Source organism: Canis aureus, chromosome 36 (genome assembly GCF_053574225.1).
Source record: "Canis aureus isolate CA01 chromosome 36, VMU_Caureus_v.1.0, whole genome shotgun sequence".
Classification (NCBI taxonomy): Eukaryota; Metazoa; Chordata; class Mammalia; order Carnivora; family Canidae; genus Canis; species Canis aureus.
This window is the reverse complement of record NC_135646.1, coordinates 10173662-10198126: the sequence shown is the minus strand read 5'-3', so window position 1 is coordinate 10198126 and position 24465 is coordinate 10173662. Positions and strand designations below refer to the sequence as shown.

General features: G+C 36.1%; 1 protein-coding gene and 1 long non-coding RNA gene across 12 annotated transcripts in view; one reads left to right on the top strand and one right to left on the bottom strand.

Moving 5' to 3' along the window:
* Window positions 1–218: 218 nt before the first annotated feature.
* LOC144305929 (uncharacterized) lies at window positions 219–13351 on the bottom strand. Its single transcript, XR_013372958.1, has 3 exons — window positions 13194–13351; window positions 5570–5932; window positions 219–368 (listed from the first exon to the last, which is right to left on the bottom strand). It is a non-coding gene; the product is annotated as an uncharacterized LOC144305929 (long non-coding RNA).
* Window positions 13352–19603: 6252 nt separating this feature from the next.
* The window catches only part of SPAG16 (sperm associated antigen 16), a 911935-nt gene continuing 907073 nt past the window's right edge, over window positions 19604–24465 (top strand). For 7 of the 11 annotated variants that reach the window (XM_077885066.1, XM_077885070.1, XM_077885067.1 and 4 more), the window contains exon 1: window positions 19604–19771. In XM_077885066.1, coding sequence (XP_077741192.1) covers window positions 19645–19771 — 127 coding nt within the window. In that variant the 5' untranslated portion in view covers window positions 19604–19644. The remainder of the gene's footprint in view (window positions 19772–24465) is intronic. The other 4 variants (XM_077885063.1, XM_077885062.1, XM_077885073.1 and 1 more) reach the window with 2 other exon arrangements.

The window sequence follows — 24465 nt, the reverse complement described above, 5'->3', positions numbered from 1 at the left end:
ACTACATCAGGGGACACCTGGGTAGCTCAGTGGTTGGGCATCTGCCTTCAGCTCAGGGCGTGATTCTGGAGTCCCCGGATAGAGTCTCACATCAGGCTCCCTGCATGGAGTCTGCTTCTCCCTCTGCCTATGTCTCTGCCTCTCTCTCCCTCTCTGTCTCTCATGAATAAATAAATAAAATCTTAAAAAGAGCTACTACATAGGTGTTTTACCTGTAATTCTGTGAGCTGCTGTACTATACTTTACAGTTCCAGTATTATTTCTGTTCTTTACTCAAGACTCCAAAACTTTATGTAAATACTTATAATATGTTTGGGGCAGATTTAATTTTTGTAGGGCTTTAAGCTTATATCATTTTGGAGTATCTCCTTAAGAAAAGAAATACAGAATTATGAAAAAGCAAAGCATGAAAGTTCATAACTATTTTGAATGAGAAAAAATAAATCATAATAAATCACAAAGTTTTAAAAGCTGACAAATATTAAAAACAGCACAGAATCCAAGAAAAATATATTTATTGATTAGCTGTTTATAACACTTCTTTTGGCCTAATTTTTGGCTACTGATCCTTTGATAATCTCTTCAGATGATGAATTTTAACATTATTTTTTATAAAGGGAATAGTAATTTAGGTTTTCTCTGTCATTTGTTTGTTCTTATTGATATTTCAGAAAAGTTTATTTCAGCCTCACAACTTATCATGCTCATGATCATATTGCAATGCATAAAATATATGCTTTTCAAACAGGCATTTCTCTGCTTTCAGTATTGCTACAGGCTGGTGTCCAGTACAGGAATTCTGATGAATTCTATTTCACATGATTGCCACAAAGAAGAGATAAAACACAAAGAGTATTTAATAATAATTAATAATAGCAAATATTGTATTATTGAATTTATTCTTGAGGAGAGGACATTTTTGTTTTGACTAGTCAACCATGAGAACTGAATCTTTTGCTCACAATTTTACAGGTTTGATTATTGGAAGGATTTTCCACAGACTTGCTCCTAGGTCCATACATTTCAAACTTTTTTCTTCTTACACTCCACACATTCTTTCAATTCTTGGTGCCATAGGACACATTCATATAGAAATAATACCATGTCTTTTCACTTTATTGTTGCAATCCTCAGTAAGTAACCAGCGGGACATAGCACAGTATACCAGAGAAGCCAGCAATAACTTAATTATACACAGAAATGACTGTGACCCATATAAGCATAGTCCACTTCACCCAAACTAAATATATTCTCAACTCACCTTGCCCTTTGTAGGATCCCTCAAATACCAGTGACCACTGTAATACATCTTAAACAAGACAGATACATTGTAAAAGGGATGTTAGAGTAGAAACAGATGGATAGGTCATTGACAGTTGTTAAAGCATTTTATTCTTTGCAAATTTTACAAAAATTTACTTCAATTAAAATAATTCCCAAGGTCTCTCCCAAGGCCTGGGAAGTGAGAGACTGAAACATCAACTTCATTAGTTTAAAGCAAACACATTTTAACTCTTGCTGCTGTTATAGGGAAAGATGATGGGGATGGAGGAGGAGAGAAGACAGAGGCAGATTGATATTGTGTCACAGGAAGCAAGAAGACATGAAAAATTTCATGTTTTCTGAAAAAAAAAATGAAAGGAAAAAAGAAATGGAAGGACTATTTTCCAGCAATAATCAATGTAGAATTTTTACTTTTCCTTTTTAAAGCCTGTAAACTTCCAGGAGGAGGCCATAGCAGTACAAAGACCTTAGGCAAGAACGAGATGGCTTTGTCCACAGAACAGATGAAGGTCAGTGTAGCTGAATTGAATAAATGATAAGATAGGTGGACACCTTCCCCAACACAACCCCAAACCACCAAAGAAACAACCCTTAACTTGGAGTGTATGAGGAACAATGAGGGGAGAGGTAGAAAAGGGGTTATTACTCAAGCAGAAATTTCCATGGGAGCGGAAAGTATAATAACTGTCTTGAGTGTTTAATGTAGTTATTATAACTACTTTTTAATTCTTTCTCTCTACTATTATCTGAAAGTTTGTCCCCCCCCACCACCTCGCCCATTCATATGTTGAAATCCTAACACTCAAAGGTGATTTCATTAGCTGGTAGGTGTTTGAGAAATTCTTAAATCATGGGGGTTGAGCCCTCATGAATGGGCTTAGTATTTTATGAAATAGCCTCCAGAGAGATCCCTAGGCCCTTCTACCATGAGAAGACACAGTGAGAAGGCATTTGACTATGAAACAGGAGAAGGGCCCTCATTAGAATGCAGCCATGCTGGAGCCTTGATCTTGGACTTCCAAGCTTCCAGAACGTGAGAATAAGTTTCTGTTGTTTAGAAACCATCCAGTCTGTGGTATTTTATGACAGCTGACTGAATGGACTGACGTTCTCTATTAATTCAGTGTTTTAACCAAATGATTTTCTTTACCAGAAATGGTTTCTTTCCTTTCCCATAGGTTTACATTCCTCAAGACAAGTTCAAAAGTAGATCTTTCATGAAGCCTGATGTGTTCATCCTCAATTCCCCATGGTATTTGGTTTGTACTTCAGTATACATCTGTTTTCTGCTGTTTTCTCATTGTTATTCTCTCAATTCACTGCTAGAGGGCAGCAGTCATAGACACTTAATCATGAATAGTTTGTGTATCTGGTAGAGGGTCTTGATTTCATGAGGTGTGCTCATGCTATGGTTGAATAAAAGAAGCATAGCTGTTCATTTTTCCAGTAAAAACAATTACTTCTAAGCTGAGTTTTCTTTAACTTTTTATTTTTGATGCTTAGCATATCACCCACATATAAAAGATACTCAGAAAGGCAGCCTGGGTGGCTTAGTGGTTTAGCGCCACCTTCAGCCCAGCGTGGGATCCTGGAGACCTGGATTCGAGTCCCACCTTGGGCTCCCTGCATGGAGCCTGCAGCTCCCTTTGCCTGTGTTTCTGCCTCTCTTTATCTGTGTCTCTCATGAATAAATAAATAAAATCTTAAAAAAAAAAGGTGCTCAGAATAGTTTTAAATAACTAAACCAGTTATCAGTATTACTATAATTTAATAGAAAAATCATATAAGGTTTAAAAATAATAGTTAATATGGAGAGAGTTAAAGCAGTAGGGATTCGCCATACTTCTATGTTTTTACATTTAATAGGAGTAATTTTTGTAAGTGTTGAAGATGGTGGTAAAACGTGGGAATATTGATTTTATTGTTTTCTAGAGTTAATGGCTTCTGCTAACACTTTAGAATTAAAATCTAACTTGAGAATATTTTCTTAACATGAGATTGCATCTCAGCAATATTGCTTGTCTATCTATTCTTATCATTTATTATTTAGAGTGAATAAATTGCTGTTGTTATTAAAAAATCAAAAGAACACTCTAATCACCAGGTCATGAGTTATATTAATACTGCATCTTGGCCACAGATAGAATGTGGGCACAGTAATTTCACACCTTCATCCTTTTGGGGCTAATATTTGGACTATGGCCAAAACCACTTCAGGATGTTCTTTAAAAATAACAGACTATAACTGTGCCTGGATAATTTTGACTTAACTTGTTAATAACTTCAATGTGAATTTTAAGTAATTATTTTGTAGTTTATAATTCACCCTGTAATCATTAGTTTTGTTATAGTTATACCAAAAATGTAATGTATGTTTATGGGAGCAAAAGGACATTGTAGTTTTAGAAATAGCAACTAGAGCTTAGAAGGAAAAAAGGAAGAATATAATTTGAACAGTGATAGCGCTTTGGGGGCTACTTGAATAATCAAGGGGCGCTGAAGCTGTTTTGTCTCATAGACTTATATAAACTCTGTAAGACTCTTACATATTCATTATAAGCTGATAGATTTATTGGTATATTTAAGTGATTTAACATAGAAACAACCTCATGTGAAATCAGTTCAGTATTTTTTAGTCTCCTTGATTGGCCCAATGCCAAAAATTTCATCAGATTCTAATTCTAACAGGCTCAAACTGATTTGTGGAAATGATACAAAGAATGATGTGGGGGAGAAACTATCCATATTAATCATATTTGAGTGCTTCTCTATACCTGCACAGAGACTTTCTGATTTGCCAAACCATTTCTGACTGAGGCTGGTTGAAGGCTAAATTTAAGGGTATTTTGTTTGAAAGATTTGGTGGATTGATTGGGTCCCAATTCTTCAGTTCCTTATATGACCTCATGGTGGGTAATTTTTTGACTTTGGTTTGGATAGATTTTTCGGTTGGATTTTTGAGTTTTTCTTTGGTCAATGGGGATTTTATTTTATTTTATTTTATTTTATTTTATTTTTTTCAATGAGGATTTTAATAGATGTGACATTGTTATGTTCCAGTCTCAGGCTATTATAATCAATGCTGTGTCTGAGCTGGCCTTTGTGGTTCTTTTGATTACAAGGCACCCTCAGCAATTGCCATCAGAAAACTTGGCAAAAAAAGTTGACAAGTCCTGGGAATTACATGGCACACTTGGTGCCACACCACGAGGTTGTGGGGAGACAGAGACTGAGAAAGAGAGTGGGCCTGGAATTCTGTTTTTGGGATCCAGGGTTTTGGGGCTCATTCTGCATTGGTGAATTTAATACAGTGAGCATTTAAAGCACAGAAAGATAATATAGCAGTGGTCAAATAGTTATTGAAACCAGCTAAGAGCTCTAAAACAAAGGAGCCTTAGGGGAGTAGGTGGGCAGCCTGGGTCTTTATCTGGTCATGTGGCTGGCAGTGTTTATTGGAGATAGCCATCTTTGAAGTGGGTGCCTTGGCAATCAAAACTTGAGTCAGGCACTTAAATTACAAAAAAGGAAAACCCAACCATCGGGGTTTACACTACAAACGCGTGCAGAGACTGAAATGTACTTGAGTGGTTAAATTTGTCCTCTTATGCTCTTTCTTTTTACCAAGAGAAGAACATGCTTTGCATAGCATCTTGTCGAGGAGGATGAAAGACATTTGGAAAATACTTGGATTCCACCCAAACTTTGGAGTCAAGCTCAAGTGAGTCTAGCCTGGATCAGCTGAACTTCAGTTGACTCAAATGCATAAGCAAGAAAGACAGCCTTATTTTTGTTTGGAGCGCTTGTAAGGCCTCAATTTTGTGACAATAGTTGACAGAGTTCAAGATATTCTAACCGCCCAGTAAGAGCTTGGGCTTCATTTTGCTAATGATAAAAATGAGATATGAACAGATAAAGTAATTTTCCTGAGCTCAGACCAAATCTCAGAAAGTAATATGAGACTACCTGTGTCAACATTACTTTGAGCCAGGAGGTTTTAAATCAGACTCCAGGCCAATAAACATCTTGGCTGTTTGCTTTAAAACATACCTGCAAAGCATTTTTTCTTGGCAGTTTTCTGATCTGGGCAAATAACTTGTCAGAATACCAATTTGCTCACCTGAGAAGAGAAGTCACTTCTTAGAACATCAGTTAGTTCATTAAGACTTAAAGGCTTTCATCTCTGATCCTAAACTATTAAGGTACTAACTTTGTCCTATTCTAACTAGTTCCCCCTCTTTTTTTTTTATTTTTTTATTTTACTAGTTCCCCCTCTTGAAAGACTTACCTCAAATGATTTGAGAGAAGACTCCAAAACTGTAAATACTCTTCCCTATCCTCTTTCTTTGAAATATTACTAAGACTATCAAGACGATAGATATCCATTGCTGAAGTTAGTTTAATACACTTGGCTTTGCTTGTCAACAGCTTTGTTTCTGCTTGTATTTATTTATTATTTATTTATTTATTTATTTATTTATGGTGGTCTTCATTGAGAATTGATGGTTGACATTATTAGAATTATTCTGTTGAGCATTAATTAATATGTACATTAATAAAAAGAGCAAAAACCTAGATATAAACTTATTGGCCTCCAGTTCTCTTTGCTCCACCATTAACTCACACTTTGATCAATGCATCAGGCTGACATCTATGAAAGAAAGGAAATAAGAGGATCATCTTTGAAGTTTCCATGCCTAAAACTATGATTTTAAGATTATGAGATCAAACATACATAAAAAAAATTACTGGAACAATTTATTTATTTGTTCTCAATCTTTCTTAATAAGTGTATAACTTGAAACATCATTTGAATACAATTATTTTATTGTTTTATTTCTGTCTATAAGTGCCTTTAAAATGCTGGTATAATTTATCCTTTAAGTTAAAGAGGGTTTTTTTTTTTGATGATATAAATTAGTCTACATTAAGCGTCTGAATCTAAATGTACTACTTTTCTGAAGCTAATTGTATTTTCCTAAAATAACAACACCTATTTGGAATTTACTGGTTCATGATATTACCTAAGCCAAATAGAAGTTTTACCTCTCACTTAGTGGTAAGTAAAGAGGGCCTCCTGCTAAATAAATAGCACCTAACTTAATGCCACTTTGTTTCATTGGTCTTTCAAAAGATGTTTATTATTATTTTACATGCAAGGTCCTCTACAAATAAAAAAACAAACAACAAAATAAACTCTAGAATGAAACTTTCTGTAGACATGCTGATAGCATGTAGAAGAGGAGTAGTTTATCCTCAAAGGAGGAAACCACATCAATACTAAAACCAGTTTAAGACTACAAAGTACAAAGTCTAGAGACATTATAAATAGGTCAGTCTTATGTCTTTGATTTACAGATAGTGAAATAACAGATGTTCATAATAATGATTCTCCATCATCTGGAAGCTGACTTAGAGTTTCAGCAAAATTTTAAGGATTCAGAGAAAGGCACAATACCTTTTAGAAACAGTCATGTGCCACAATTTTGTTTTTTAACTTTCAGAGGTAAAGCATTATATGCCTGTAATGTCTGAGCGTCCAAAATAATAAATCATTCAAAGAGTTCCAGATAGCTGGGGTTTTATGATACTTAGCCTTTTGAAATGTTCTCTAATGTTTTCTGCTTTGCTTTCTCTTAACTTTATACCAAATTTCATTAACTCAAGGTTTGATTTATAACATATATTCCTTGACTATTTTGTAAATAATATTTTCACCCTGGCAAGAATTAAGCTCTGTCTTTTAGTTCCATCACCAGTGTTATTTCTATACCCTCTACTTTTCCTTTCAAAACTCCTTATTTCAAATATATCAGGAGGATCTTATATGTGATTCACTGAGCAAAGGTCAACTCTAAATAGGAAAATGTTCCACTTTTGATTTAATCTGTTTTTTGGTGTGGAAATAAATTCAATTGAGAGAGATTTTTTTCTTCCAAGTCAAAAACTTTCATTTCTTATAAATAAGATATAGATTGATTACATTTTGTGCTTCGGTTGTAATGACTCCATAGCTTTAGCAGAAAATACTCTAGTTTCTTTGGAGGGATGTCTCATTAGATGGTAACTTTTAAGTCAGGTGTTTTTGGCTTTCAATACTTTTGGCAGCTTAATTGCAGTATCTTTTATATGTGAAATAATTAGGTGTTTATACAACTTATTAGAAACTTTTAAATAGTGAGTGCTCATACTCTTTCCTGCTTAACTTAGCCCATGAAGATAAATATGAAAATGGAAAAAAGTAGGTAAATAGAAAAGTTGTACTTTTAAAAAGATGATAGAGATGAATGAGAAAGGGAAGAGGTTATATTTTCAAATTTACAAATGGAAATTTCCTACACAATAATGATGGCTATGTCAAAAAGAAAAATTCATCAATCAAAAACAGTGTTGATATATTTTGACATAATGCTGATTTATTTTTTTGACTTGTCTGTTTCAATTAACAATGGTTTGGGCAATTGATTTATTTTTTGAATTTTCTATAATTATTAAATATTTTCTGACAGGGTGAATAATAACCTAATAAAGTTCCAGTTAAGTAGCTCTATAGGTATACTGTTGAATTAGTTTGAGAGCAAATATACTTTAAAATAAATGAAACAACATATACCTATTTCCACAAAATTAATCACTTATTCCCATTTTTGGATATTGTCATACTATACCTTTTTCCTTTTATAAGTATATTTTGTCCTTTTTATAACAAATACTGTTTATATGCACACATTTATTTAATATCAAAATGAAATTATTTAGAAATAATTCTGTTTTTAGAATATGACTATCAGAAAGAAAAATGAATCCTTCCTGTGGTCTCAGGAACTTAAGACTATGAGTTGATAAACTGCAACATTGTAATTCACATTTCTAATTTTGTGACTAGATAATCAAATGTTTTCATATATTTTCAGTGTGATGAAATGCAGGTTAAACTCAGTATATTTGCTAATTCACTGTTATTTAATTTCACTAAATTTGGAGATGTTTATTTGAGAAGTTGTGGAACTCTCACTTCCCCCAATCACATCTTAGAATATTTCCTCACTGGGGTTTTAGCTCTATTGGGGAGTATTATCTTCTATTTTAGAATAGATATAAATAGAAATAAAGGATTCATGTTAGTGAAATTTACTTTAGCTGGAACACACTTTGAGAATCAATGCCCTCAGGCTTCCCGTTCTTGCTTGCCTAATTCCCCAAGAAGTTGAAAGAGAAATTCTAGGGCTACAGAAATCTAGTGGGAGACATCTGGGAGTGCTTTAGAGGAAATTCGCTCAACTTTATCATTGCACCTGGTAGTTGGAATTTGGCAGATCTGCTAAGCCCCGGGAGGTATACCAGCCTTAGATTAGTCTATAAAAATAGTTAATAATATATAAGATTTACTGAGTTCTTATAATGTTCCAGAAACTTTGCTATACCTCCATATAAATTATTTTATAATCCTGTTTTATGGATGAGTAATTGAGACTCAAAAGGGTTAAGTAACTTTTCCAGTGTCACCCTGCTGGTAAATGGTTGCTTCAGAGCTTGCACTATTTATTACTATGCTGTCTTGACTAATATTATCTTCTTGCTCTTGGGTTTTTCCTCAATTTCTTGTGCATTATGACACCAACAGGCATCAACTGCCAGTTCGAAAATTGTTTCTATATCTTCATTTGCCATTGCCTCCTTTATCTGCCAGATGATGGTGATTAAACTCTAACACAGATGATAGAGTTTATGGTTTGATTAAGAGACCTATATGCCTATATTTTTATTTAAAAATCAGTGAAAATAATAATAAATACATATATGTAAATTGTTTTTTAGTCTTAAAGTTTGTATTATTTTACTTAATTAACACTCCTGAAAATTTTGCATGGATGAAATCAATTCAAATATTCTCTATGCACTTATGTGTATGTTTTCAATAAAAAAAAAGTGTTGTTTAGGTTTCATTGGTTCTTTTATTTGTATTGCTAAGGTTCCCAGCTCTTTAGGGAGTGTAATCCAAGGCTTTTGAAATGCATTCACTGTGCATGGGTGTATGTGTTTATAGACTACCCATTGCCATTTGTCTCTCTGACAGATACTATCCAGGCTACTGTAAACAATAACCATTTTGGAGGTAGAATTAATGTCATTGTCTCACTTTGTAGGTAATGTCACCTGACCCTTTTTGGATAGTAATTAAAATAACAATGGGCATAGTTATCTCCTGGGAAAAATTTTTGTGATTGGGAAGTAGCAGTTGGGGTATTCAAGATCAAAATTTATTAAGCCGGTATCCTGAACATGCTGGTGACTTCATCAAATACTTAATGACTGGTCAGAGAAAACCGGAAAGCACTGTACCAAACACCTGTTTACAGGCACCAATTTTTGCATTCTTACATCCAGATGTATTGAAGACACCTATTGGAAACTAGTTGAAAATGTGGTAGGGCAATGGTTCTTAAACTTCAGCGTCCATTAAAATCATCTGGAAAGCTTGTTAAAACACAGATTACAGCCTTCATCTCAGAGATTCTGATTCAGTAAATCTGTGTTGGTCTCTAGAGTTTGCATTTCTAACAAGTTCCCAAGTTCTGCTGCTGCTGCTGCTGCTGGTTTGAGCACTTCGCTTAGAGATCCACTTGCAAGAAAGATTATGGTTTTACACGTTGAAATTATATGATCAGTTTGTAGCCTTAAATAGAAAGTCAACTATGACCCCATAAATTTTTAAAACTTATTTTCAATATGTATTCCACGTGGTCACATGCCATCAGGTATTATAGAATCCACTTTGTCTCTTTTCATTATTTGAACTTTTTTCTTTTAGTCTGTTTATTCTTAACCTAAGTTGTGTGTCTCTCTCCCCCTCATTATTTTGGTAACATTTTCTAATTTTATGCTGTTATATCTTTCTGGAACAATCATCCTTTCTTAAATAATTTTTCAAAGTAGAATTATCTATTAGGTTATAAACTTCTTGGAATAAGGAACCATGTGCTATTTATTTTTGAACCTCTACTCCCCTCTTATCACTAATTCCTCATGCTGATCGTTGTGCATGGATGAAATCAATAAATATGTTGCATTGAATATTATATTTTTGACTCTACTTTCTTTTGAAGACCAAGAAGTCACAAATAGGGTTTTAGATCAACTGAGATTTGAGTAGTAGGAAGGCAAAGAAAGGATGAAGGAAAGAATTGAAGATGAATAGGAGCCTGTAGGAGTAAGGTAGTATGCAATAATGAAACCTGAATCAATTTGGGTGTTAACCTATTAAATTCTTTACTTGAATGTAACATGTTTCCTTATTTTTTTAATATTTTATGGTGCAATATATCAAGAGGAAGCAATCAATACAGGTATATTGATCGAAAATGAGAACAGAACAAAATATTAAATAGAATTTTATCTGAAAGAGTTTATAAGAACATTGATTAAATTCAATAACTATTAAATAAATCAAATAAAATGAAATCATAGATAATGCTTTGTAAGACAAAATGAAGTGGTTTAAATCAAGGCACTCCTCATAACTGGGTATTGTTTTATATAAAATATTTTCTTCAGTGAAAGAATCATTTAGTTTCTGTAAAATGTACATAGTAAATAATTTACTTTATATACCTTTGGGATAGTTCATGATATAAAAATATGAAATCTTATTGAAGGACAGAAAACAAAATTGAGCAAATGGAAAATCCTACTAATGTCCTTGGAAAGGAAGACATTATTAGGAAGTCTATACTTCTAAAATTAACATACATATTCAATGCAGCTCTTGTTAGAATTCCAACATATTTTTTTTTGAGTGGGAGGGAAAGGGCAAGTATAAATAATCTTAATGTTTATTGCCCCAAATTAGCTAAGGAAAAAGAGGTGTAGGAAAGGGGTCTTGATTTTCCAGATATCCAAATGCTATATTTGAAAAAAACCACTAGTTAAAAAAAAAAAAAAGAAAGAAAAAAACCACTAAACACAGATCATATAGCACTGGTATAGAAACAAATTACAAGAATAGAATAAATATTTCATAAATAAATCTCAGTATAAATGAGAATTTAATATATAAAATGATATAGTCAGTGGGAAAGGATAAATAGTTTTAAATTTTTCTGGTTATTGACTATCTAATGGATAGGAATCTATTGTATCTCCTATGCAAAAATAAACCACAGATGAATTAAAGGCCGATATGGAAAATAAAAAATAAGAAATTAAGAGTTTTTAGTATTTAGGAGAGAGAGTTTATAATACCTAAGATTTGGTAAAATATTTTTAATCAAGACTATAAATCCAGAAGACATAAAATAAAATATAACCATAATTAACTGCAGTAAAATCAAAAGTTTTTCATTTTAAAATGTATTATAAAGTCAATAAGAAGATAATAAACGTGGACAAATATTTATAAAGGATTTATAGACTAAAACCTAATATCAATAATTACAAATAGCTCTCACAAATTGACACAAATATAAAAAAGAAGAAAATGATAAAAGACACTTTGCAATATAATAAGTTAAAATGACAATAAATGTAAAAAGAAACAATAGTTCACTACTTGTCAGGATGAAAATTAATGTTTGAGACTGCTTTGGGTGGTGGTGGGCTCAATGGCCTTCACAGTCATAAAACTATATAGAAAGGGATTTTCAGAAATAGTTTCCAGATTACTTTTTACTCTCAGAAGCCAAAATTGTGAATAATCTTATTGAAAGGATTTTTTCATGACTTAAGTTTCTTAGAAAATATTTACTTCCTCCTAAATTCGAGTATACAATCCAGTAGCCATTGGACATTCTGATATGCTTATTAAGAATTCTTGATCATCTAACAATAATTCTCATATGGGAACAATGGCCCCTACTTAATGTTCTCTTGTTGCTAAGTTCAGTCATATGAATATTTTATGTTCTATCTGTTTTAATATTTAAAATGTTTCCATGTAAAAACAAAAAATTATTGCAAGGCAATGACTGTTTAAAGTGTATAAATATGAAAAATGGTAATGAATGAGTAGATTTACATAAGTAAACTTTTTCTGGGTATTGGAGTTATTAGAGAATTTAAAAATAATATTTTGTAAATACAAGAGAAATATTAGGGAATATTGGCAGCATGTCAGTTTCTATAGATTTTTGCTTAAAGTAGGGAAAATTAGAGGCTTCATAATTGTCACCTTAGTTGTTGTTATCGTTCCTTAAGTTCCCTTTCTCCTGCTTTATTTTGTCATCAAGCAACTGTTGTTATTGAATTCTCTCTAATATATTTATAAAACATAAATTATTTTTTTCTCCTGCAGATGTTACTAAAGCTTTAGAAGCTCCTCCTTGTGCTCAATTAATTTATAAAATTATTGATAAGAAAAACAAAATATGTAAGTACTCAAAGTCATGGTGTGTGAGGTTGGAGGAAGATGCATCAGAACTTAGGTCAATTTATTATTAACATAAAAAAAAATCTAGATGAAGAAAAACCAGACATTTGCAATGGTAATATTTCTGTAGCATAGAATAAGTATGTGTATTTTTATATCTTCTCGTAAGCTTAGTGTTGTGCGTGGCACAAAATGGTTCTCTGATGTAGGTATGTTCAATGAGTAAAATGCAATTAATTAGTTAGAAATTGTGATCTTTTACTGTATATTTACAATATGCTGAGCATTGTGTTTCATACATGTTAAGCTCCTCTAAATTCTTAAAACAATTGTATGAAAAAAGTATTCTTAATTTATCATGATAGTTACAATAATTACCAAAACAGAAAAAATGACAGAACTGGGGGGAAAAGTAGGGTATAAAGGAAGCATGGATATTGAACTGAAGAATTCATTCATGACATATACTAAATATTTCATTATAATAATTGAAATCTGATTCTTTAAGAATTGACATATGTATCTTGGATTTTTAACTATTACTTACTATTTGATCTATTACTCTCATTTTGCCTGATTCTGTGATTTGCATGGCACTGTGTCTCGTTCCTGGATATCAGTTTACACTGAGCCCTCTGACTTTGATGAATCCTTTGAGTCACAATTCTCTATTCCAACATTCCCCCAAACTGTACCCAGAATACAATATGCTGATTGTACTACCAGCCCTACTCTCCCATTGGAGGAACAATAAACAACAAAATGGTTATCTTTTAAAAAAGGACAATCCAAACTCTGTATCCCATCTTCTTCAAAGAATTAAGCATTGCAGGTATATGTCTAAGAGGAAGGTTTTTTCATTTTTTCCTCTTAGATCACTCCCTCTATCCCTTCTTTCCTGCCTTCCTTTCTTCCTTCCTTCCTTCTTTCCCTTTCCCTTTTTCTTTTCCTTTTCCTTCCTTTCCTTTCCTTTTTCTTCCTGCACCATTTCTACTGGTGTGGATAACTGTGGAATGCTAAGAAATATTATAATCAATCAGGAATTATAAAACACTTTAGATAAAGCTTCTCTGTTGCTTTTAGTTATGGAAATGCAGCATTTATACTTGCAATGTCTAAATGCTTTCATTTGACAAGGCTGTCTTGGAAATTGCTATACACCCCACTGAATATTTGGACAGTGGAATTTCCACAGCAAGCCTCCATTGCCTGATGTAGGTATTAGATGTGCATTTGAAGTTCACTGCTGGAATTGTCATGATGGTCTTCCACAGTAGAATTCCTCTTCTACCTACCCCATCTCCAACTACTGCTTCCAACTTGCACTGTTCTCTGAACAATTTCTGTCTCTTTCCAAACACTGCCATTGTTGTTGCCTTTAACTTGGCCACTTCTTTTTATCTTTCTCCTTTCAGTCTATAGATGAGGAAATACCTGACCAGTGGACAAGATAGAAGAGGGTGGTCTGGACTTCTAAAATGGCTCACTCAGTTTCCAACTATGCATGAGAGGAAACTGTGTTTCTTTCATCTGTGTGTTAAATGGACATAGGTATGTTATAGCAGGCATTTTTTAGAAAAAAAAAAAAACATAGCAGTAAAGTATATCTTTAAATAGTGTGAAAGTAATAAAGATTCTCTACGGAGTCAATGAATCAGCTGCATCTTGTTGAATATCAAGTGACAGAAAGCCCAACAGAAACTTGCTTAAGCAAAAGTAATTTATTGTTTCAAGTAAGAGAAAGGTCAAAGTGTGAATTTTGTTCAGGGTATTGCTAGAATCAAGAGTCAAGGAATTTTTAATTGATTTTTATTTTATTTTTTAAAAATTATTTATTCATGAGAGACACAGAAAGAGAGCGGAGACATTGGCAGAGGGAGAAGCAGGCTCCCTGATGGGATCTTGAAGAGGGACGCAGCCCAGGATCCAGGATACGGGTTCACGACCTGAGCCAAAGGCAGACGCTCAACCACTGCCCGTCAAGTAATTTTTTAAAACAAACTTTTTTAGAATAGTTTTAGATTTACTAGGAAGTTGTAAAGATAGTATAGAAAGTCCTCATATGCCACGCCTAGTTTACCCTGTTATTACCATCCTACATGAATGCGGTGCAATTACCACATATAATGAGCAATATTGATGTGTTATTAGTATGTTGTTGATGGTATGTTATTATTAGCTGAAATCCATTGATACGTTGGTATGTTATTACTAGCTGACGTCTATACTTTATCAAGTGTCTTCAGTACTTACTTAAGGTACATTTTTTGTTCCAAGATCTTACATTGCAGCTAATCATCATGCCTGTAGTGGTTTTTATATTTTCCTTGCTTTTGATGTTATTGACTGTTTCAGGGAGCTGGTAAGGTATTCTGTAGAATGTCCTTCAACTGAGATTTGTCTCATGTTTTTCTCATAATTAACATAAAGCATGGGTTTTTGAGGTAGTGTTTGCCAGATTTCTCCACCATAAAGTTACTCTTTCCACTCCCCCTTTCCATATTGTATTTTTGGAAGGAAGTTACCATGTGTGGTACTTATACTCCATTCAGGACAGCATCATAACTGAAACCACTACAGTGATCTTAAGTTTTAATTTTTTCTTAGTGAGGCTTTCACACCCTTTTTAAATTAAGCCAGTAATTAATAGAACAGAAATTCCAATGTTTTAAAAAGTCATCTCTTGGAAAGACATACTAGTTTTAAGATATTAGCAATCACCATAAAATTTTGTATCCTGTTTTTTATCTGAAGGCAATTATTGGTTCTGTTTATATTAGTTAAGATTGTTTTTGCTTTTATTTTACTGCTTTAAGAAATTACACATTTATTGTAGAGATATAAAGGTTAATAAAATAAAATATTAAAGATGCTTCTAATTTGAACTTTTAAATGTACTGTAGCTTAATTCTCTGTGAAATGTGTTCAAATTATAGTGGAACTCAAAATATCTTGGGTGACTTCTCAATTTGAAATCCATGAAATTGACATAATCAAATTGGGAACTCTGAAGTAAAACTGGTTACTTGGAATTTTTAGAGAATTAGACTTCCAGATTAAAAAAAAAAAAAACAACTTTTTTTGAGGAGTACAGTGCGATGATACTTTTTTGAGTTAAGTGTGTATTTTAAAAGCTCCCTGACAAGAATCTTTTCCAATTCTCTTCTACCTGAAGTGGTGGATAATGGTCATAATTTGTTTATTTTCTTATGACTCTGTTAAAACCTTCCCTTTCAGTGCTGCATGTTTCTAAAAACATTTAAGTTTTGTCTTAAAAATGTTCCTATATATGTAAGCTTCTCAAAATCCAATTTGAGATTAGCATATCACTCAATATTTTAAGTCAATTTTATTAACAATTATTTTTTGAAAATGTTTGATATGTTAGATATGGTGACAATAAGTGCTTTTTATATGTTCCATTTCACTTACTATTTTTGGGGGGGCTTTTTAAAGGTTTTATTTAAATACTGGTTAAGTTATTATAGAGTGCAATATTAGTTTCAAGTATACACTATAGTGATTCAACACTTCCATACAGCGCCCAGTGCTCATCACAAGTGCACTTAATCCCCATCACCTATTTAACCCATCCCTCCACCCACCTACCATCTGGTAACCATCAATTTGTTCTCTATAGCTGAGAATCTGTTTCTTGGTTTGCCTCCCTCTCTCTTTTTTTCTCTTTTCTTGTTTTGTTTCTTAAATTCCACATATGAGTAAAATTATATGTATTTGTCTTTCTCAGACTGACGTGTTTTGCTTAGCTTAATGCTTTCTAGCTCCATCCATGTGATTGCAAATGACAAAATTTCATTCTTTTTTTATGGCTAAGTTGTACGTATATACCACATCTTTTTTTTTTTTTTTAAGATTTTATTTATTTGAGAGAGAGCGAGAACACAAGAGGGGCAGAGAGAGAAGCAGGGATGTGGGGCTGATCCCAGGACTCCAGGATCATGACTTGAGCTGAAGGCAGACACTTAACTGACTGAGCCACCCAGGCCATTTTTTTTTTGTCTAGGCTATTTCCATAATTTGGTTATTGTAGATAATGCTGCTATAAACATCAGGGTGCATGTATCCTTTTGAATTAATATTTTTGTATTCTTGGGTAAATACCTAGTAGTGTGATTGCTGGATCATTGGGTAGTTCTATTTTTAACTTTTTTTGAGGGATCTCTATACTGTTTTCCAGAGCGATTGCACCAGTTTGCATTTCCACCAACAGTGCAAGAGTGCTCCCCTTTCTCCACATACTCGTCAGCACCTCGTTTCTTGTGTTATTAATTTTAGTCATTCTGACAGGTATGAGGTAGCATCTCACTGTTATCTTGATTAGTATATCTCTGAGGAACAGTGATGTTGAGCATCTTTTCTTGTCTCTGTTGGCCATCTGTATGTCTTAATGAAATCCTTATCAAAATACCTACAGCATTTTTCATAGAGCTAGAACAAACAGTCCTAAAATTTGTATGGAACTATGAAAATTCCAAATAGCCAAAGCAACTTTGAAAAAGAAAAGCCTAGTTGGAGGCATCAAAATTCTGGACTTCAAGTTATACAACAAAACTGTAGTGATCAAAGCAGTATGGTTGGTACAAGCACAAAAATGGACACATAGGTCAATAGAACAGAATAGAAAACCTAGAAAGGAACCCAAACTCTACGGTTAACTAATCTTCAAAAAAGCAGGGAACGATATATAATGGGAAAAAGACAGTCTCTTCAACAAATGGTGTTGGGAAAACTGGACAGCAACATACAAAAGAATGAAACTGGACCACTTTCTTATACCAAACAGAAAAATCAATTCAAAATGTATGAGAGACCTAAATGTGAAACCTGAAACCATAAAAATCCTGGGGACAACACAGGCAGTAACCTCTCTACATGGGCCATAGCAGCTTTCTTCTAGATATGTCTCCTGACGCAAGGGAAATAAAAGCGAAAATGAACTACTGGGACTTCAAAATAAAAAGCTTCTGCACAGTGAGGGAAACAATCGACAAAACTAAAAGGTAACCTATGAGATGGGAGAAGATATTTGCAAATGACATATCTGATCAATGGTTAGTCCATGATATATAAAGAATATAGACAACTCAACCCTCCCCCAAATGAATAATCTAATTAAAAAATGGGCAGAAGAGGTGAATAGACATTTTCCAAAGATATTACTATTTACAATTTAGTGATATAGGTATTAAAATATCTGTTTTAGAGAAGAGGAAACTAAGGTTTAAGTTAATTAAGATCATACAGAAGAGCCATGATTCAAACCTTTTGTAGAACACAATGTATACACTACATCTAAAAGCTAAGAAAGAGAACAACAGCCAACACCCAATGTAACACAAAAAAATCGAAATAAATATTAATTGTTCAGAGACCTCCTTTTTGGTTCTCTTATGCTCCTTCATGCCTGCTGGGTGTGCAAAGCCCTGACCACTCCTTACCCAGGCCATTTTCAGGCAAGTACTTACAGAAAACAAAATTGAGGGATGAGGTAATGCCTCCCTTGGGAACAAAGAACAGACATCCTATGAAAGCAGCAGATTCCCCAATGTCAGAGTTCCTCTCCTGTATTTTCAGCCCCTTAAAATTGTTCCTTGCATATAATGAACATTGAGGATATATTTGATGTGAGACCTCAAGGAAAAAGAGTGATTCATTAATATAATAGATATGAGAAATGAGGGAGTATTATGACTAATTGTAACCCTTGGCTTCATTATTCCAAAAGAAATAACAAAACTAAGCAATTGACTAAAATAGAATTAACGCCTATTTCGGTGTCTTTGTGCCTGGTAAGTTCTTATTTATTTTTTTTTTTTTACATTTTTATCTCTTGAAACAATGCTTTGTTGTAGGTAATATCATCATCCTCATTTTACAAATAAGGAAACTGAGGCTAGAGGCATTCAATAGTTTGCCCAAGGCTTCCTAACTAGCAAGTGGCGGAGCCAGGCTCTCTGAATGCATCCTCTCTGGGTTCCAACACCCAGGCTCTCAATGACCTCATTAGGAAGTCACCACAATTGTTTTTATTTTTAATTTTTTTGGCAATCAATGGGAGCTTTTATAAAGAATTGGTCTTTGGTCCAATTTTCATCCAGGAATTGGTCCAGTTTTCATCAAGAAACAGAATGGAGAGGGATCCACACTGCAGGCGCTCTTCCAGGTCCTGGCGTGTGAAATCAGCCCCCAACAGAGGTCCAGGTAAATGTTTTAAAGGAGCCCAAAAAAGACTGAGTAAGGTGGCCACCCTGAGCCTTTTTTTTTTTTTTTTAAATATTTATTTATTTATTTATTCATTCATGAGAGACACAGAGGGAGCCCGACGCAGGACTCAATCCCGGGTCTCCAGGACCACGCCGTGGGCTGGAGGCAGGTGCTAAACCGCTGCACCACCGGGGCTGCCCTAACCCACCTTCGATCTTTACCGTGAGGCATCTGAGGTTGGCAGGTCCCCCTGTCAGTGTCTCCATTATGATTTCTCTCTCTCTCTCTCTCTTTTTTTTTAAATTCCAGGTACTGAGGTTCTTGCTCTTTTCCAGGAGTCTGCGCCGGGTCTCCACACACCTAAATTTAGGGGGCTGAAGATTGGCATGTGAAGAACCAGGAGAAAGGCAATTTAGGGAAGAGAACGAAATGTTAGGGTCGAAACGAAAAAAAAAAAAAACCAATACCCCCCCACCCCCAAAACAAAAAAACAAAAAAACAAAAAAAACAAACCCAACCTTGCTCAGGAAAAAAATGAATATAATCCAAGCTGACCCTTTCTTGCTTCGCGTCTCATCCACTCGAGGAAGTGCGTCCCCGGGTAGCTAGGCAACAGCGTTGCCGTGGCAACCGGGAAGGGCGGGGGGCTCCGACGGGGCGCGGAGCCGTCGGTTGCGGGCGACGAGGCTTGTCAGAGTCTCGCGAGAGTTGCGGGCGGTTGCGGGCGGGCGCGTTGGCGTCCGCTGTCGGGAGGCGCCGGGCCGCCGGGGGCGATGGCTGCCAGGCCGGGGGTGCCCGGCTCGGCCCTGCGGGTGCTGGAAGAGGCGCTGGGCTTGGACCTGGCGGCCGCCGGGGACACGGCGGAGGCGGTGGCCGCCGAGGGCGCCTTCTACCTGGAGCGTATCCTTACGTGCAGGCGCGCCCCTCGGGAGCGGGTTTGCGGGCGAGGGCGCCCCGGGAGGCTGGAGGCCGCGCCGCAGGTCAGGATGCCCGCGGGCCTCGAGGGCCTGGAGGCGCCTCCGCCCGCCGGGAGGGTCGCCGCCGCCGTCCGCAGGGGCCGGGCTGCTGCGTCCCGCTGGGAGGAGCCCCCGGGCCACCCCCGGGCCACCCCCGGGCGGAAGCGCCCCACCTGCGCCTCTGCAGATGGGCCCCGACTGGCGGGGTCCGCAGGCCGTCAGCGCCCGAGGCAGCGTCGGGTCGGGCTGTTTGAGGATGATCACTGCATGTTTAATTTTAAAGCCACGAAGGGAGGACCTGGAGAGCTGAAATGGGATGATAGGAAGAGGTCAGACGGTGACGAATGAACAATTATCTGCAAGTACGAGAACAATGGAAGAGCAAGCAGTGTGTGGGGGAGAGCTCACCTCCCCCAGGCACGCGGAGTAATTGCGCTGGAGAAGGAGACCTCAGGGGAAAAAGATACCACCTTTTTTTTTTTTTTTCCAGGCAGGTAGGAGAGAGATGGTGATCTGTTTTATTCTTGAAGACATCAAGGAGACTCCAAAATCCACCTTATTATTTTTTTTTCGTCCGACTATGAACCCGCCCCCTCCCCCCCCCCCCCCAGCTTTAATCCAAGGCTTCAGAGACCTAACAGCGGTTCGCCCCGTGGCCTTTGGCCAACGCTTGGACCTGACCTGACTCGGACTCTGCACGTCGGTGTTTCACGGAGCTTTGAAGAACTTAGTTGCAAGGATCAAACAAAATATGTAGTATTTTATTCAATGCAAACATGAGTTTTTTTTTTTTTTTTTAAGTTTTCTTTTTTTATTTATTTATGATAGTCACAAAGAGAGAGAGAGAGAGAGGGGCAGAGACACAGGCAGAGGGAGAAGCAGGCTCCATGCACCGGGAGCCCAACGTGGGATTCGATCCCGGGTCTCCAGAATCGCGCCCTGGGCCAAAGGCAGGCGCCAAACCGCTGCGCCACCCAGGGATCCCCCAAACATGAGTTTTTATAGGCATGTCAGTTTGAATAGTTCAAGATCAATTTAAATAAGATCTGTGGGTACCTTAGTGTCTTAAATGAGGGTTTTATATTCTTGGTAGCTCTAAATAGCTGTCTTTTCCAGTAACATTCCCTTTTTAAATCCAGAAATGGGTCAACAGTTCTTTGAGAACTTAACCTACATCAAGTATAAAGTTACCTAGGGTCCCTGGTAGCGAGTGGCAACCAGGCATCTTATTTTTGTCTACATCAAGATGATTTCTGTAACACATAGTTTAATTGTTAACATGAGACAGAGCACACTGAGTTAACTTTTTTTGCACTTTTTGGAACTCCAGTATAGCACAGCTTTTAGGTTTACTGAATTTTCAGGGGGACTGCTGAGTCACAACTGCGGATACATAGCAGAAAACCTGTCTTACAAGGAATTCTCCAGATAATCATATTTGTAAATATAAGCAACTCTTTTTAGGATTTTATTATCCAGTTTCTGAATTATCTGGCCCCTTTGCTTTTCTTTCATCTTTCTTTAGTTGTCTGATATTTTGAGTTTCAACCAAAGGGTAGTTGAGGGATAGCAAAACTACATATTTTGCCAATTTTCCTACATTAAGTGTTTAGGTAAGAGGTTTAGTCATGAGAGAGGCTTTAACCCTTAGTTAAAATGAAGTTTGAGGATTACTTTTGATTGCCAATTATCCCTGTATCCCTGGGCTCTCTTAACATGCATAATTAAGAGTTGACTGTATAATGTTATTTGACATTGTTTCTTAAGGTAATTATGATAGTTGCTGAAGTGAGACTTTCTTGAGTTTAAAGTCTTTAGCTCTCAGGTAATTTAATTGAGCTATCACAGTGGATAAATAAAAGTTATAATATGCACAAATGAATCAGAAATCTGATGTTCTGTACTTTCTACATATACTTTATCACTTCTAATCTGCATTTGCTCTTGGGCTTCCCTTATTTATGACGGAACAGATGCTCCTTAGAACACTAGATATCAAGATATCAATAGTAAGTCTTTGAAAGACGTTGACTCTAATTCTCCAGGAAGTCACCCTTTTCTTTGCCATTAAACATTCAAACATAAAGAACATGTACAGACTAACAGGGCCCAAACCAGAAACACCCAGAATCCACCATGAGGGTAATGGCTTCATTAGTAAAGCCCCTATGTTCTTTATGAGCTTAGAGAATGTATTCAGGAAAAATAACTTACTCCTGCAACACCCCTTCTTTGTAACCTACTACCTGTAAAGGTGTAGGTGTTACCTGCTTCTCTTCTGAAGTGGTTACAGTATCATTGCTTTTATGCTTTAAACTTCCACAAGGCAAGATACAAACATGCGTGCACATAGTTCCTTTCTTAGCTATCTCCAGAGCTTTTAAGAAATCTGTTTATGCAGTTAAAAGTCCTCTGGAGAACTCTTCCTTAGAAAGATTTTTGCAACATTGTAAAATATAGGGCTAGGTTTTAACTATGTGCTTTGTAAAGGGTCAAGTGTTTGTAAAGGTCGTTTTTGTGAATGAATTTTGTTAGAAATCGGTACCACTTGGGTAAGGTTTTCAGTTGCAGTAGAAACTGCGGCTAATGTGTGGCTTTGGACATTTGGGAATGCCCATTCCAATTGGCTGGAATGAATTGTACTAAGAAAGTTAATACTGAATTGATTTTGTTGCTACTTGTTGAAAGTTCAAGGAAGAATAATGGAAAACAGGGACTCTAGGAAAGTGGAGCTCCAAACTATTGTTTTTGTTATAGGTACTTCCTTTTGCACTGATTCTCTTACTCCCCTAACTAGATTTTGATTATCTTTCAAAGGCATTCCAGCACTAAGAATTTGGCTACTTAGATAATTGACATAAGTTTGCTGACCACTGAAGAAGGTCTCCTTTGGCCCCAATGGCAGTGTCTGAGACTTTAGCCAGTCCTTTGAAGCTAATCAACTCTGAATGCAATCCCAAAGTCAATTGTTTCTGAAAAGGCAGAATTAAGGATTTCACTAGTCACCTGAACTATGGTGATCACACTTAGATAACCCATGTGATAAGATGCATGCTTGTTTTCTAAATGACATCCCTACACAATCTTTCATTGCATTTTATATGCATGAAAGTTACGAGCTATTGGAAAGAACAAATTGTAAAATTGTATTTTGTTGTGTGTCCTCTAGTCTAGGCAAACTTTAATGTGCACGTGAATAAAAAAACTTTGGATCTTTAAAAGAAGACTAATTCAGTAAGTCCCAGTCAGGGCTGAGATTCTGCGTTGTTAACAAGCTCCCAGGTGCTGCGGGTGCTGTAGGTGCTGGTCTAAGTAGTATAATTGAAGTAACAAGGATGTCTACAAATTTCTTAACTACTAGCCTTTAGATTTTCAGATAAGAGGTATAATATGTAGAGCTCATATCCTTGGATATCTGGCTTAGAAGTTGGGTAAACTTAAACCACCATCCACTATGAGAATGATGGGCTTTATATTTTGAAAAAAACGTTATTTTCCAGCTTTTGAGGCAGAAGATGACAGTGATGTCTGGGTCAGGGGTAGTCAATAAATTTGCACTTGTGCTGAGTCCATGACTCCCTGGTATGTGGTATTAATAAGAGTTCTAAGACCTCCTGAAGACTTGGTGGGAAAGACTGCAAAAAACAAACAACAATGGTGGGGGGAGTGGAAGCAAGTGTGCCAGTTACTTGCCATCTTTGGTATATATTATTTTAGTGATCTTACATTATTTAAACTGGCATTCTTAAGAAAGGGGACAGTGGCTATGATGTTCGCTATTTACAGTACTTTTATTTCAATTTAGTAAGTAAAATGTTGATCATGGAGGATCCAGGCTAGATTTTAGATTGCCTCTGTGTATATTGGCTCTGTAGTGATGGCAAAGATTACAAAGCAATTTCTGTCTATAGTAGCTTTGGGAAATCATGTAAAATATAATTAGCTATATGTTTCACTCCAGTTCTTTATAAAGATGCTGCTGCTGGCAGTGATCACTACCTCCATTGCAGCAGTGGAAGAGACCAGTGTGTGAGGAACTTTGTATGGTGCTCACATCTGAAAATTGTTCATAGCTTTCTGGCTGTGGTCCATTTGCAGAACCTTGTTTGTGACCCTGTTGAATCAACTGTCACCTCAAGCTCTGCTCCATTACACCAGCTGAAATGCTTCTCTGTGTCTTCTTGCAGTTGTGTCTTCTGTAGTGCTGTGATGGATTTAGGGTTTCCTGGTAGTTTCAGTGTGAATGTATATTGGGCTGTTTTCTGAGGGGGTCTATAAGGTTAGGATCTGGTACAGATTCTGCTAGTGGAGAAACTATCAGTTAGTTCACTCATGGTGACCAGGTACCAGGGAACCGATTCATGGTATGTAAAATCACAAGTCCTACTAAATTTCTTCCATAGCAAGTGGAGATGTGGAATGAGTACTTGGTCTGAGTATAGGCTCTGACTCTAGGATATGGAACCTGGCCTAGAACTCGGTGGTGCTGTGGGCTGTGGTCAGGGAGGAAGGGAGGAAGGGAAATCACAGACGGTAAAACTGGAGGAGTTTTACTGGGCAAGAGCCCAGTCTGCAAGAGCAGACTAGAAAACTGGGCACAATATTTAATGTCAAGTTAACTTCAAGCAGACAGAGAGG